At 30.9% G+C, this 15,888-nt stretch overlaps 1 protein-coding gene across 5 annotated transcripts in view; it reads left to right on the forward strand.

The window, feature by feature from the left end:
* The window catches only part of LOC111631942 (protein bric-a-brac 2-like), a 221,610-nt gene that overhangs the window by 163,087 nt on the left and 42,635 nt on the right, over nucleotides 1-15,888 (forward strand). For 2 of the 5 annotated variants that reach the window (XR_002757782.1, XR_002757783.1), the window contains exon 5: nucleotides 14,212-14,888. Coding sequence is in view for 1 of the 5 variants with exons in the window: in XM_023376303.1 (XP_023232071.1) it covers nucleotides 14,212-14,241 (30 nt within the window). In the remaining 4 variants the exon portion in view is untranslated. Of the gene's footprint in view, nucleotides 1-9,037; nucleotides 10,302-14,211; nucleotides 15,467-15,888 lie in introns of those variants that run through there. The other 3 variants (XR_002757787.1, XR_002757784.1, XM_023376303.1) reach the window with 3 other exon arrangements.

Consider the following 15,888-nt stretch of genomic DNA (forward strand, 5'->3'; position numbering starts at 1 on the left):
ATAATAATATATTAAACAAATATATTTTTATCATAAATTATTATAAAAATATATTTGTTTAATATATTATTATTAATAATATAAATACTATTTATAAAAATATATATTATTTAATGTATGATAAAAATTGCAGCCCAGCATTGTGACAATGTCATAATAAATGATTGTGCATATTTAATTCTGTTTGTTTCTGTTTTATTTTGATTTTACTTTATTTTTTATTAATTTTTGTATAATTATAGTTTTCTTTTAATTTTAAATTTAAAAAGTTTAAACATAGAGATATTCTCTCTCTCTCTCTCTAACACACTTAATTTCAGAGCTGATGTTGATCTTTTAAAAGAACTAAAATGCTTTTGAATAAAAATCTGTTTTGTTTTCCTAAATTTAGCATTTTTTTCTCATTATTTTAAAATAGGATCTTTCTGCACATTGCACAAATTGTTAAAATTACACAATTACATCAATAAGTGAGTGCAATGTGTGAGGGGCATGTACAAGATAAAGAACATTTGGCTATAAAAAAGGAAAAAAACAGTAATGATAGGAAAAAGTTTTATTAAGTACAGTAAGTAGTACCATGTAGTCACCATGTATCTTTTCTATGTAGTCACCATTTTGATTAAAGCACCTGTCATAGCATAACACTAATTTTTGGATTCCTTTGTCATAGTTTTTCCACTGCCAGTTCTTTCGCCCATTTAGTGACAGCTTCTTCCACCTTTCATCCATTTTAAATCTACCCAAGAATTCTTTCAGCTTGAGAAAGAGGTGAAAGTCACTGGGGGCCAAGTCAAGACTGTATGGTGGGTTGTTGAAAATGTCTCAGCCAAATTTATGAAGCACAGCTTGAGCAGCTACAGCAGAGTTCAGTTGTGCATTATCTTTCTTGATTAAACATTAAACACCATTTTCTCATGCTTGCTTTGTTCATAATATGATCAAATTTCCATAGGAAGAACTTTCTTTGAATTTAGAAAATGAATAACACTGGAATTTTTGATTTTTGTACACATTATAACTCTTGACAAAACAGTAACAATAAGTCTGCCATTGTTAAAACTCTATACATGGTAAATTAACACAGAGAACAAATTGTTTTCTGACATAAAAATTTTTGCCGCTTTATGTATTGCTCAGTTGGCAATATGCAAATGAAGAAAACTGTAAAATCTTGTATAGTCTCTGCATTGTTCAAAATGCAAAAAATGGCAAGACAGTGGCTAAGACTGCAAGTATGCTACAAGATCCTCCAGAAATGACAAAAATGAAACAATTATACAGTAGATTACTTGGAAATTGTGTTTGAATGATTCTACTGTCCTTCCTCAGACACTGACGAAATCAGTTCTATCATGCCTGGATGTAGTAATGGCAGATCAGCCACTACTGTCAGGGAAGGAAATTTTGTGTTATCTTGTCATGAAATATCAACCTGTTACATTCATGGAAGCTGCAGAACTGTGGAGTGAACAAATAGGCAAACCTACATCTTGACAAACTGCTAGTAATGGTTACATGACATGGGTTGCAGTCATACAAGAGTAAGTGAAAGCCTATGTTGATGCCAGTTCAGCAAAAGAAGCAGTTTGCATGGGTTAGGGAACATCTATCATGCATGGAATCTCAATGGCAGAGGTTGATTTGGTCACCCTTTCCAGTTCTATATGGAAATATCAGACATAGAGTCCTCAGCTAGCCAAATGAAGGACTCACCCAAATCTGTATAAAGCAGAAAGTCAAGGTTTTCAAGCATGGTTCAAGTGTGGGAGTGTTTTTAATATTCTGGCATTGGATATTTGGTTCCATATGATAGGAATGTTAAGGTGATTTCACACTATGACCAACTGGACTGACTCAAAGTTGTGTTTCCATGACAACAGTATTAGGTCATCCGACTAGTAGTACCAGTCAGACATCTAAAAAGTTAAATATTTGTAGTCAGGTCAGAACAGTCAGTGATCTAAAGCCAATGAGAGCTTCAAAGCTATAACCAATCAGACTTAAGATATATGAAAACTATCAAATTAATCAAATATAACTTTACATTATATATATTCCAAATTGGTTTTTTATTTTTCGTTGTATTTATGCAGTTCTGGAAGAAACACGTCCAGAACTGCATAAAAATTTATATGAGAACACATATGACTTCAGAATAAAAAACATTATTGACATAAATGAGAAAAGATGGCAAAATTTAGACTTTTCAGAAAAATTTATAAACAAAGTAAGATCATATCTGTAAATTGTAATTGGGCAAATTATAAAGATATTTTTAAGTATTAGAAAAACTTAAAACAATTGGCTGGTGTTTTGATGATTCCGATTAGTTGTAATGAATCGGCACCAACATAAGCATATTCAATGTGAATGCTTTGGCCACTAGTCGGTCGGATTGGTCAGGCTGTTCTGTCTGTGTAGTTAGTCACGGTGTGAAATTGCCCTTAATATGCAATGCTACTAGCAGTTTTGCAACAGCATTTACTGCCTTCCATAGCCCATCTTCAGCCACAGGGAGATGCAATCTTCCAGCAAGTTCTTGCCAAGTCACATATTGCACATGCAATAGTGCTTGGTTTCACTAAAATTGAATCATCTCCTGGAGTGGGTTCCAAATTTGCCTGATCTGAACCCAATTGACTTTTGGCAAGTTCTCAAAAAAGAGATTGAAAACCTAAGCCCTGATAAAAAGATCAGCTGAAGACAGTTCTTTGGGAAGCAAAGATAACATTCCACATGATCATTGCCAATGTGTACGCTGCAAAGGAAGACCTACAAAGTGGTAATCATACATGAATGCTGGGTGTGCATAAATTTATTGTCTGCAGTGTTTTGGAGGAGTAATGCTTTCAGGCTTCAGGCCTGTTACAGTGATTAAGCCAATTTTTTTGTAAATCATAGCTCAAGTAGAGTACTTTATTTATTAAACAAGTTTCACTTCAAATACAAACAAGTTCAGTTTTCTTACCATTTACTATAACCATGAATGGGTGCATGTATATTTATTGCCACGAGGAAGGTATTTCAAATGTTCATAACCAAACCTTTAAAGTTCTGAATAAATGAAAATATAAATATACATGTGTAAAATATATAAAAGTATGAGTACAATGTTACTCCAATATACATGCTATGAGTTTGTACAGGGTCTTTTGGTATATTTCAAAAAGCAATCTCCACACCATGAGATATGGCATCATCTTTTGCCTCATCCTATGAGACTGAGGTTCATGTCCAAGATTTTGAGGAGAAATCTATAAAATGAGATATGTGGAGGTGTTAAGCATGTATTAAGCACTACTATTATCTATTATAGTATCTTATATTCTTTATAAATTTTCAATAGTAAGTGACCCAGTGGGTCACAGGTGGTCTAGTCCCTTCTAAAATCAAATCTTTCTGGTAATCAAGTTCTAGAATGGAATGCATAGAAGATTCTCCAATGAGTTCAAATTTAAAATTTATTAGTAAGAAAATATTACAAATATTAGTAAGAAAATTTTAAATATAAATGAACATATTTAAATTAAATTATATGTAAATAAGAACAAAGTTTTTATGCTTATTTTGAAGCTTGTCTGGGTGGATAAATTATTCTAAATCACTTACAAACTTCATTATGCATATTAAAGTATATCTAAAATTTTGACATATTGCAGATATGTTAGTCTTTAACTGTAGTATGATACTTTTTATAAAGACTGTTAACTATAACAATGTTTGTCAGTAAATGTGATGCTGCAGACATGTATAAGTCAGATGACAAAATAAAGATATTATAATGCAATATAATAAATATTGCAAAATTGGATGATTTATAAAAAAAATTATATTTTTTAAATGAAAGGCCCTTATTATATGTAGTTGTAACTTTGGCCATGTATCGTAAAATGCTGTATAATTCAGTTTGCCATTCAGTTTTAAATTCTACAGAGAGAATGGAATAATTGATGATGATAATGATGTGTGATTAGAAGTTATAGATTATTGTTGCCATCTTTTCAAAATTTCTGACCAAGACAGCCCTGATTACACCCACTTTTTTTTTTTTAACTCTTTCTAACCTGTGGGTTAAGCAAGCCCATTATGGGTTTGGCCAGGCCCACAATGGGATGGCTGGGTGATGAGGGATGGGACATTTTAAAATTAGGATGTTATACTTTTAAGTTACAAAAGATACAATATATAATATAAATATAGAAATTTGAAAAGTAACATGAGTAATGATTACATATAATAATAAACTGTATGAAAATAATTAAGAAAAATTATTAAAAAATAAATATTACATTAGTTTTTATTTATTTCTTAAAAGCATGTTTTTGGTTGCTCCTAGCTGCTTCTAGAAGTTTTTTATTTTTTATTATTTCTTCGTAAAAATTTTTACATTTACTTTTTATGTTACTGCAAATTAGCTTTAACATTCTCAGGTATTAATTTGTTTCTTTTATCTCACCATAAGTTATTTATTGAAGAGAAACATCTTTCAAAGTATGCATTAGAAATTGGAATGCTAAATATAAATTCAATTATCCTCTGAACATTTGGAAAATTTCCTATTTTTTAATATGCCCATAACTGAATTATTTTTTTCTGCTTTTAACTTGTCCTCCAAATTTCCTACTCTTTCCTTTATTATGCAAAGTTCATTAAAAACATCGTAACCTTTTACTTTGAAGTCAATTTTGTTTATATATTTATCAAGTTCACAGCAGTCTTGTATAGTTGGAACATTATTTTTTAAATTAAATTTTTGAACTAAAATAAAAAATGCATTTTTGAAATCATAACAGTTATTTAAATATTTCAATGCTCATGAGTACACCTTATTGACTTCTTGTTTGAATATTTTTTCTTATTCTCTGGAAAATCCAAAAGAGCCCGATTAACTATAAAACCGTAAAAGCACTGTTCTTTTCTCTGCACTATATTGTTTCTAAGATCTGTAAAAACAGTATGTAATTCAGTGACGTCAATGTTTTCTCCTTCAAAAATTAATATATATTTTTGGAAAATATGTAAAAAGGAATGTACAAAATATAACATCAGTTCTGGTAAGGATTTTTCATTGTTAATACTATTTTTATGATCTTGCACAAATGTCCAGATTGTAGGATACATTCTTCTTCCTGATTTATAAAATAAAGGGTAATAGCAGGCCAATTTTTCAGTAACCTATCAATAGCTTTATATAAGCTTACCCATATAGTAGAAATATGCTTCAAGGTTTCATAGTATGACTGTTCCAGGAAATCAAAACAATTTCTTAATTCTTTGATGTTGCAGATACTCAATGAAAATTTGCTATAGACTTAATACTAAACTTTCCACATCATATTTCATTGTTTTTAATGCATATTTAGTGATAGTATAGAGAATATGACAGTTACAATTAGCTTTTATTAAATTATTGTTAATTGTTTGTAATCTCATAAAATTTGAAGATTTACATCCAAAATTGACCAGTGCATTATCAGCTCCAAATGAGGTGATATTTTCAATCGTTCATTTTATAACAAAAAATTTCTTCAGAAGTTTTACCCCATGTTTTTTTAAAATCTATCAAAGCATGCACAATAGGTTGCTCATTGTCAATCAAATTAAAATAACAAATGGTGATTGGAAATAGTTTTTTATTACCTTTATTAGAAGCATCTGTGTCAATATTAAATGCTTCACAACAGATATTAGCTCCATATTATAAGTTTTGCGCAATTGATTCAATTTTTGTATGCCCAAGTCTTATATTTTTACAAACCATTGAGTCAGTAAATATGGAATTGCTAACTTTACTTCCACATTCTATGGATAAATAATTTTTTCAACAGAAAAGTTTTACATTTGATCAGGTAACAGCAGCAGAATTTACACCATGATAAACTTGTGTCAATTCTGCTGCTGTTACCTGATCAAATGTAAAACTTTTCTGTTGAAAAAATTGTGTCAGATTGGAGTTATGAGTAATACTACGTTCGCACACAATCCACAACTCACTTCAATCTCGATTTACCTACAATCTGGATTGTGACTGTCGCTAGTCGAACGTCGTGCTGTTCGCACAGGCAGTCCACTCGAGAAGAACCTGGCTATTACACGCAATCATAAAACTGACATAACTACGCGGTAAGTCACAAACACCAACAAACAAAATGGAAGTTTTGGTTAGAAATAAATACATTTTCTTGCTGTACATCTAATAATAGACAGATGTCATTGTCTCTCCAGATGTCTTTTTTATTTCGCTGTCGATAGCCTGACACGTGTTCCGCAGCCATCCTGTATTTTCTCGCGCGCGTATGATTGTGGGATCTCTCTTATGACTGGATCTAGTTTCGAGAACTCTCTCCAGTCGATTGCGATTGAACCTCATTTCAGTCGAGATTGAAACGGTCGAGAGCATTCGCACCACGGAACAGTCTCCAACCTTAGTCATAATCTAGATCAAAATGCTCGATGCGAACGGGGTATAATTAAAAATACTCTTTTCTTATGAGTTTTTGCGAGGTTTCACATCTTTAATGTAAAGTGGGATGGTGTAAAAAATAGTATTGCAAACACAATACTTAGCCATTTCATCAGATTCTTGAACAGGTCGTAACCATTTACTAAATCTCTAACTGCATTAATTAATTACTACATTTCACTATACCTTTAAAATGCAGTCTACTTTTGTCAGTTCTCTAACGTTTTCGGTCTAATTTATAGACCTTCTTCAGGATTGATGTAAAATATTTTAAAAATTTGAACTTTCTCAACGGTAATTCGAACCACGCACGTTCTATAATCTTCAGATATTCGATCGCGCATGTCCATTAGCTCTTTATAATGCCGCCGCTCTCCATGCCGTTGCTATTCTACTTGACTCTCGAAAATTTATATTAAGCCCCTTTTCTCTGTATTTATAAATGTGCCATGCCTCTGCATACTTTAGATGTCGTATATTATCGATCTTTTGTACAATATCCGCCTTGCTCCATTCGATTGTAATCTCTGCAGGATCCGCGATAGCATAATTGGCCAAAGCCGTGATCGGTTGTTTAGATCTTATATTTTTTTCGTGCTCCTTCAATCTTTCTCTTAATGATCTCTTTGTGGCTCCTATATAATATAACTCTTTCTTTAGCCTTTTATCATGCAACGGTATTCTGTACACACCTGGAACTAGCCTCCTGTCTATTGGTGTTTTGTCATTTCTTAGCATTTGGAATATTGTCGTGTTTCTCTTATATGCTATTTTCTTTTTGCTCTCTACTCCTATTTTTCTGTATATGCCACTTAACGGTGCTCTGTATTCCATTACGGTGAACTCCTTTTTTTCTTTCTTATCTTTAGTCTTATTGCATCCTTTTTCCGCTTCTTGTATTAAGGCTTTTACTTTACTTTGCTTAAGTCCTACATCTCTTGCTAATTTTGCAATGTAATCAAGTTCTTTACGTGTGTCATACATCCTGCTACAATGAGTGTATGCTCGTTTAATAAGTGCTCTAAACGCTGCTAGTTTGTAGTTTGTTGGGTCATGCGAGGACCATGGTATCAAATCCGGAACGTACGTCGGTTTTCTATACACTTTTGTAACAATTTGCTCTTTATCATCTATTTCAACCTCTATATCCAAGAAGTGTACTCTTTTTTGATCTTGCTGCTCTAGTTCTAATTCCAAGCCATACTTATTGTTGTTTATATCTCTAATAAATTGTCGTATGTCTGGTTTATCATTCCAAATAATCAATACGTCGTCGACGTACCTTGCATACATTATCATTTTATCTTCATACTTCTGCAGTACGCTATTTTCCAGAGATCTTATTACCATCTCGCACAGTAAGCCTGAAACCGGGCTACCCATTGGTACTCCTCTAAGTTGCGAGTATGCAGTACCGTCAAAAACGAAAATTGACGAGAATGTAGCTAAATGCGCCAGTTCTAGGATTTGTTTTCTTAACTTCGCTGCGTTGTCGATATTGCCCAGTAAAAAATCTCTTAAGTGACAAAAGCATGGTTCAAGCTTAATTGAAGGGTACATAGCCTTAAAATCGAGCACCGTCATGTATCTTATTTCGTTAACTTTCAGTTGTTTCAACTTCTGGAGCACTTCTAATGGTTGCTTTACGTTATAAATGTGGGGAGGCATGTTCGTATTAATAAATTCCTTAAGTTTCCTTTCTAATAATATCGTAGGAGCACAGCATTTATCTACTACTGGCCTCAAGCTTCTTTCAGATTTATGCGTTTTAGCAAATCCGAATAGCCTCGGCATGGCTGGGGATGAAGTTATTATTCTCGTCATACCTAGTTGCTTAGCTAAAGTTGTCGTAGAGAAACGTTTTATTCTTGCTTGTAACCTTTCCAAGGCCTTTGGGTGTGCTTTTTTGCATTCCGTGTCTCTTATGTACGTCGTTAAAAGCTCCTTATATGTGTCCCTCTTCATTAAGACCATATTTTTTGACTTGTCAGCTCTTGTAAGCACTATACCGTTATCGCACATCCATTGCTTACTTTCTCTTATATTTTTCCAGACTGCGTCTTGCGTCGATCTTGCAATTTCATTGTTTATTTTAAAAACTGTTCTCCATCTAAAAGCCTCTTTTTTAAGCTCGCTAAGCCCTTCTACCGCTTGCTCGACATCAGGGATAATTTTTTCATACGTAAGCTTAGGGCGAGGTACGTACTTGGGGCCAAATTTGCAAGCCTCCTTCACGCACGTTGGTGGTGCTACATTATCCCAACATACTATTGCCGATACTGTTTGCGGTCTTGTGTTTCTTTGTTGTTTTGCTCTTATCCATCCCATTTTCTTCTTATAATTCGAACTCAACCTTTCTGTGACTTGATCCGCTAAGTTTACTACTCTGCTATTAACGTTATCAAGTAATTCCGGATCTATTTCATACAGTTGATTTTCTACTTCTATTAGTTTTTCTATCAAATGACGGTGCTCGATTTTAAGGCCATGCTTTTGTCACTTAAGAGATTTTTTACTGGGCAATATCGACAACGCAGCGAAGTTAAGAAAACAAATCCTAGAATTGGCGCATTTAGCTACATTCTCGTCAATTTTCGTTTTTGACGGTACTGCATACTCGCAACTTAGAGGAGTACCAATGGGTAGCCCGGTTTCAGGCTTACTGTGCGAGATGGTAATAAGATCTCTGGAAAATAGCGTACTGCAGAAGTATGAAGATAAAATGATAATGTATGCAAGGTACGTCGACGACGTATTGATTATTTGGAATGATAAACCAGACATACGACAATTTATTAGAGATATAAACAACAATAAGTATGGCTTGGAATTAGAACTAGAGCAGCAAGATCAAAAAAGAGTACACTTCTTGGATATAGAGGTCGAAATAGATGATAAAGAGCAAATTGTTACAAAAGTGTATAGAAAACCGACGTACGTTCCGGATTTGATACCATGGTCCTCGCATGACCCAACAAACTACAAACTAGCAGCGTTTAGAGCACTTATTAAACGAGCATACACTCATTGTAGCAGGATGTATGACACACGTAAAGAACTTGATTACATTGCAAAATTAGCAAGAGATGTAGGACTTAAGCAAAGTAAAGTAAAAGCCTTAATACAAGAAGCGGAAAAAGGATGCAATAAGACTAAAGATAAGAAAGAAAAAAAGGAGTTCACCGTAATGGAATACAGAGCACCGTTAAGTGGCATATACAGAAAAATAGGAGTAGAGAGCAAAAAGAAAATAGCATATAAGAGAAACACGACAATATTCCAAATGCTAAGAAATGACAAAACACCAATAGACAGGAGGCTAGTTCCAGGTGTGTACAGAATACCGTTGCATGATAAAAGGCTAAAGAAAGAGTTATATTATATAGGAGCCACAAAGAGATCATTAAGAGAAAGATTGAAGGAGCACGAAAAAAATATAAGATCTAAACAACCGATCACGGCTTTGGCCAATTATGCTATCGCGGATCCTGCAGAGATTACAATCGAATGGAGCAAGGCGGATATTGTACAAAAGATCGATAATATACGACATCTAAAGTATGCAGAGGCATGGCACATTTATAAATACAGAGAAAAGGGGCTTAATATAAATTTTCGAGAGTCAAGTAGAATAGCAACGGCATGGAGAGCGGCGGCATTATAAAGAGCTAATGGGCATGCGCGATCGAATATCTGAAGATTATAGAACGTGCGTGGTTCGAATTACCGTTGAGAAAGTTCAAATTTTTAAAATATTTTACATCAATCCTGAAGAAGGTCTATAAATTAGACCGAAAACGTTAGAGAACTGACAAAAGTAGACTGCATTTTAAAGGTATAGTGAAATGTAGGTCGTAACCATTTCTGAAATTTTTGTGTCAGCCAATCTTTATTAAATTTATAAGTTTGCTTCCTCTTTTTTGGGTTTTCAATTTCTTGAGTTGTCATATTAAATAATTAAAATAGAAATTATAAACTTGTAAACTGAAACTCACATTTGCTTTACAATACGTGTGTTCAAACACAAATACCTGACTGCGCATGCCTTGTACAGTTTTCAATTCTAACCAATGTCATTTTACAGCCAAGAACTGAACAATGTGCATGCCAGTTTTAAACCAGTTAGGGACTTATGTTGGAACAAACCTAATATTCACAATATAATTGGATTGCTGTATTTTAGATTTCAATGCAAAAACTTCTTTGTAATTAAAAAAAAATTATGGTAGACTGTGTCACAGCAATTTTTGGTTAGAATTACGATTTTATTTTCAAATTGAACATTTTTACATATGCATTTCGGATTGGTGTAATCTAATCCAACCCCTCTTCAGTGCTGTTTTGAAAAACAATAAAAATAAATAAGATATATAAAAACCAAAAAATTTAAAACACAACAACAAATATACCATCAGAAATATTATAACAAATCACTTACTATTTTCAAGTATGAATTAAAAGAAGAGAAGGAGAATATACCTCTTCCTTACCCAGACTTACATCTAAATGTAGATTGTAAAGCCAGTATTAACATACATTGGAAGATATACATTATTTAAAAATAATATCTTTAAAAACAAACAATGAACTTACATAAGAACAAATTTTCCTAAAAAGCATGAGTAGGTATTGTATCTGCTCAAAGAACTGTATAAGTGTTAAATGTTCATATAACAAGAATACAAATGCTAAAAAAATAAAAATACAAAAAATATATAAAAATTGACAATCATTTGCAGAGATTAATAAAGTTGTATTAAACTTACATTATTTTCGTACTGTTAAAATACATTTATAAATAAAGATATATACAATAAAAAGAATCTGCATATCACAAAACTCAATCCATCAATGTACTGTGTTTTAACCTCTCACAATATTTAACACTATGTAGCGCTCTCTACCAATTTATACCAATGGCAGTCAATTTGCATACCTTCAGAACTATTTATTAAATTATTTTTTTGATGTTTTTTTATTTCTAAATGTTGTTTAAATTTTCTTTTATAAATGTCTTTTTCATAATGTAAGATTTTTATATTATTGCAATTGATTTTACAGTTATTATTTTTTATATGGTTATACCATAGGGAATTATTGTATTTTAATCTAATGGCCACTTTATGTTGATTTATCCTAACCTCCAGTGCACGTCCAGTTTCTCCTATATACATATATGGGTTATGACAATTACATTCTATTTTATACACTACACCAGCCTTTTTAAGGAAATCTATATTATTGTTATTACTCTTATTAACATATCTATAAATATTCTGTTAAATCTTATTTGGGCATTTGCAAATCCCCAAAGATGGGCATTTGCATTGAAACCTAATCTTTTCAAAATACCCATAAATCTTTTTATAAATTTATTTTTTATCATAATATTTCACAATTTATACAAAAACCAGACAAATTAATAATTAATCCGAATCTTGAATTTAAAACTGGTCTGTCTGGGTGAAAACCGGCCTGGTGGCAACACTATTATAGTTCTTGGAAAAAACCACACAAAAATAATCTGATATTGGATTTAACTGTAGTGAATAAGGACAAAGTTTAAAATGCATTTATTCTTTTTACAAATAATAATGAGTAACTATTCCACTACAATGAAAATAAACATCAACTCTGATTAACATGGATGAAGACTAATGTAATTTATCATATGAATGTTAGCATATACTACAGATAATTTTAAATACTAATTTAAGTTGAAGGTAATTTTGATATATTGAAATATAATGATATTACTGGATATATAGATACTTTACTACATTTGAAATCACATTCACTTTGTATTTTATTGATATTAAAAGAAACTAACAAATAATTATTAACTTGCAATTTTATCCAATAATATACAGTGGTACCTCAGGATACGAAATTAATCCGTTCCGAAACTGAGATCGTATCATGAAAATGTCATAAGGTGGATCATCTTTTCCCATACGATTACATGTAAAAATAATTCGTTCCAACGCGAAAAACATACTCAAATTAAAGCCAAGTAATACATTAAAAAAAATAACTGTAGTAAGAAAAACAAATGAAAAATGCGAACTAATGTAACGTCGTATGCTGAGTTTTTGTTCGTATCGTGGAGCAAAAATATGTTCGAATTTCATGTCGTATCCTGAAAATTTCGTATGCTGGGGCGTTTGTAACCTGAGGTACCACTGTATATACATATTTTATATCTCTTGGTTTTAATTCTTGTTTTCTTCTTGTATTCGTCCTTATGTATATCAATTAATGGAATATCTTATTCTTAAGTTATTTTTTTTTTTTTACTTATCTCTAAACAGCAGATTCAAAAATTCCTTTATTTAATATTATTTCAGAGCCTTATAATGGCCTTTCAATAAGTTATTTCAGATATTTTAATATTGTTTTTATGCATTTGTAATACAATTTTTATTTCATCCAAGTTACTAACTTCTTATGATTTCCTGTTGTCAGAGTAGATGCAATGTGTTATAACAACTTGGTGTGATCTTGCTTTAGAATTAATATACTGCAGCCTATATTTTAAAAGGTAGTTCAGAATTCCATACTTCAAAATCTCTTTCTATCACTGATGAAAACGAAAAATTTTACTTGTTATTGAATATAAATCTATACATATAAATATCAATAATAACCAATATAGATTTTTATTATTCATATTTAGATTTTTCTAATATCTAAATAGCTAAAGGCCAGATTTTTATGAATTGTTTACTAATTGCTAGAAACTAATTATTAAAACAAACAGTTATTTATTTTCACATCATCACAATGCCAGGCTGCAATTTTAATCATATTTTTAATTTATTTAATTTAAAGTACAGGGTTAGCAAGAAATAAGTTTTCCACTTCAGAGAACTCTGGAGTGTGTTCTACTGCTCAAAATGAGACAAAATTTGGATTACAGATAATTCAAATGAAGCACTTGACATCTCTCTCAAAAAAATTGTACAAAATTCCATCAATAGGTGGCACTGGAGCACACAGAAATATTGAATATGTAGCACTAAAACTGCTCAATATGTCCTCCTTCAGTTTGAACAATGTGCATTAATTGCAAAACCAAATTTTCCACAGCTGAATGCAGTGATGATATATTCAAAATATGATGCCAAATGCTGTTCTTCAGATCTGGCACAGATGCAGTTCTTCTATGGTAGACATTGTCCTTCAGGAAACCCCATAGCCAAAAGTTGCATGGTGTTTCACATGTTCAAATTTTTGTACATTTTTTTTTAAGAAATATCAAGTGCATCATTTGAATTATCTATAGTCCAAGTTTTATCTCATTTCGAGCAGTAGAATGCACTCCAGTGCTCTCTGAAGTGGGAAACTTATTTCTTGCTAACCCTGTATATGCTCTGTATTTTAGTAGTGTCTTGTCCCTCATACTTTTTAACTATAGAGTCATGCCAGTAATCTAACTCACAACTTTTTATATTTGATTCTCAAACACTGTATGTCCACAGAAATAACCAAATTTCTGATTCTGTCCCCTGCACTCCCTTGGTATTGTGATAGGACTGACTTCACAATTCTAGCATGAAAATAATCTGACCTTTAACTTTAATTATGTTACTGAAATTGGCTATGGTGTATATGTATATCATAGCCCAATTTTATATTTATATTATAAAAATATATATTTTATATATACATATATTGTACAACAGTTCAAATTAAACAACTGTTATAGTTCATTATGATTTTATATTCTGTTTGTTTCTTTTAAGGTTCAGGTGAAGTTGAAAATCAGTTGCTAATGTCAAGTGATATAATGTTTAAATCTCCTATAAAATGTTTCCAAGAGAAGACAAACAATGATGTGTCTCATCAGCAAATTGCTACTTTGTCATCATTACCAGGACATATGAATTCATATTATCAGTCAGTATGGACTGACAGATCTCAAAATGATAATACTAAACAAGCAGTTCAGGCTGTATTAACAGGAAAATGGACATTAAGGAAAGCTTCAGATTATTACAAAATACCACTTACTACCTTATGGAAGCGCGTACAGTGTGCAAAGAATAAGACATTAACAGTGAGTGAAGTCCCCCAAACTTCATGATGAAAAATATTGCAAGTATTAAAACAGTATAATGTTATACAATTTTATTTTTTAAATTTTTGATATATGTAATCAGTATTATGGTTAGCTTTTGCTCTCATATTCGTATTTGCAAAATTTTAAGTTATTTTTTTACCTCAATTTTCATTTTTTGATTATCATAAATATAGAATATAATATTGTATATGAAGAAAATTCATAGTTTCACAGTAAAAAAACATATACAAATCTTTTAATAAATGGTGTTTCTTTTGAATATTACATTATGCATTATTAACTTACTGTTTTTGAATACTTAAATGATTATAATAATACACAGATGAATATAATATAATTCAATTATTAATGATCTATAAGTTTAAACTATAATAAATGTTTATTTTCAAGAAATTAAAATTACATTACGATATTATTGTATAATAAATATTTTCTTCTGGAAAATTATGCTTTGGTTTTTAACTTAACTAATTTTCTCTGTCTGTAAATGAATGAGGATTAGATTTAGAATTTTTAGTATAAAACACAATTACTTAAAGAATAGGATATGTCTAAATTAATTTAAAGTCACTGTTTTATTGAAAGTCACAATATTGAAATACTAATAAAATTCTAATCTCTAGCTTCAGCCACTTTCTTTTAACAACGAAACATTTTCAGTCTTTTATAATTACAGTACTCTGTACCTTCAGCTTGTGTTAAGATATTGAAATACATTTTACATATTAAAAAACAACAGATAAACAGAACTAAAATAAATTTATAAAAAGGTATGTCAAATGATTTTTTTAAATCTGCCATGAAATAAACAACTGAAGTGTAATAATTTAGGAGATATTAATATGATTTTTAATTTTTTTATTTACATTAGTAGCCAATAAAAACAGATTTTAAGTTATTATTGTAATAGTAATTGTAACACCTATTATTGTAATAGTAATTTCACTTAAATCTTTAATTAATTTTATTATTATTATTATTATTATTATTATTATTATTATTTAAATTGTCAATTCAGTCTCTATTTGCATCTCTGAAAATTTTAGCAATGATTCATTGAAAATATAAAATAAATTATATAATTATTGTGTAATATTTGTATTAAAATATAATTTGATGAAGTTCTTTAAAAAAATTTTAATATTTTTGTAATTTTACTACTGTGTAAAGTAGAGGATAAAAACTTTGACTCTAGCAGTAGCATACAAGTAAAAGTCTGTTGTGAGGTGTATGCTTCAGTGTTTATAAAATTTTTCCATCAGTATGGACTTTTATTATTGTCCTATAAAATATTTGAAGTATATTTTATAGGACAATAATTTTAATAGGACAGTATATT

Source organism: Centruroides sculpturatus, unplaced genomic scaffold (assembly GCF_000671375.1).
Source record: "Centruroides sculpturatus isolate CEXI.00-Female unplaced genomic scaffold, Cexi_2.0 scaffold72, whole genome shotgun sequence".
NCBI lineage: Eukaryota > Metazoa > Arthropoda > Arachnida > Scorpiones > Buthidae > Centruroides > Centruroides sculpturatus.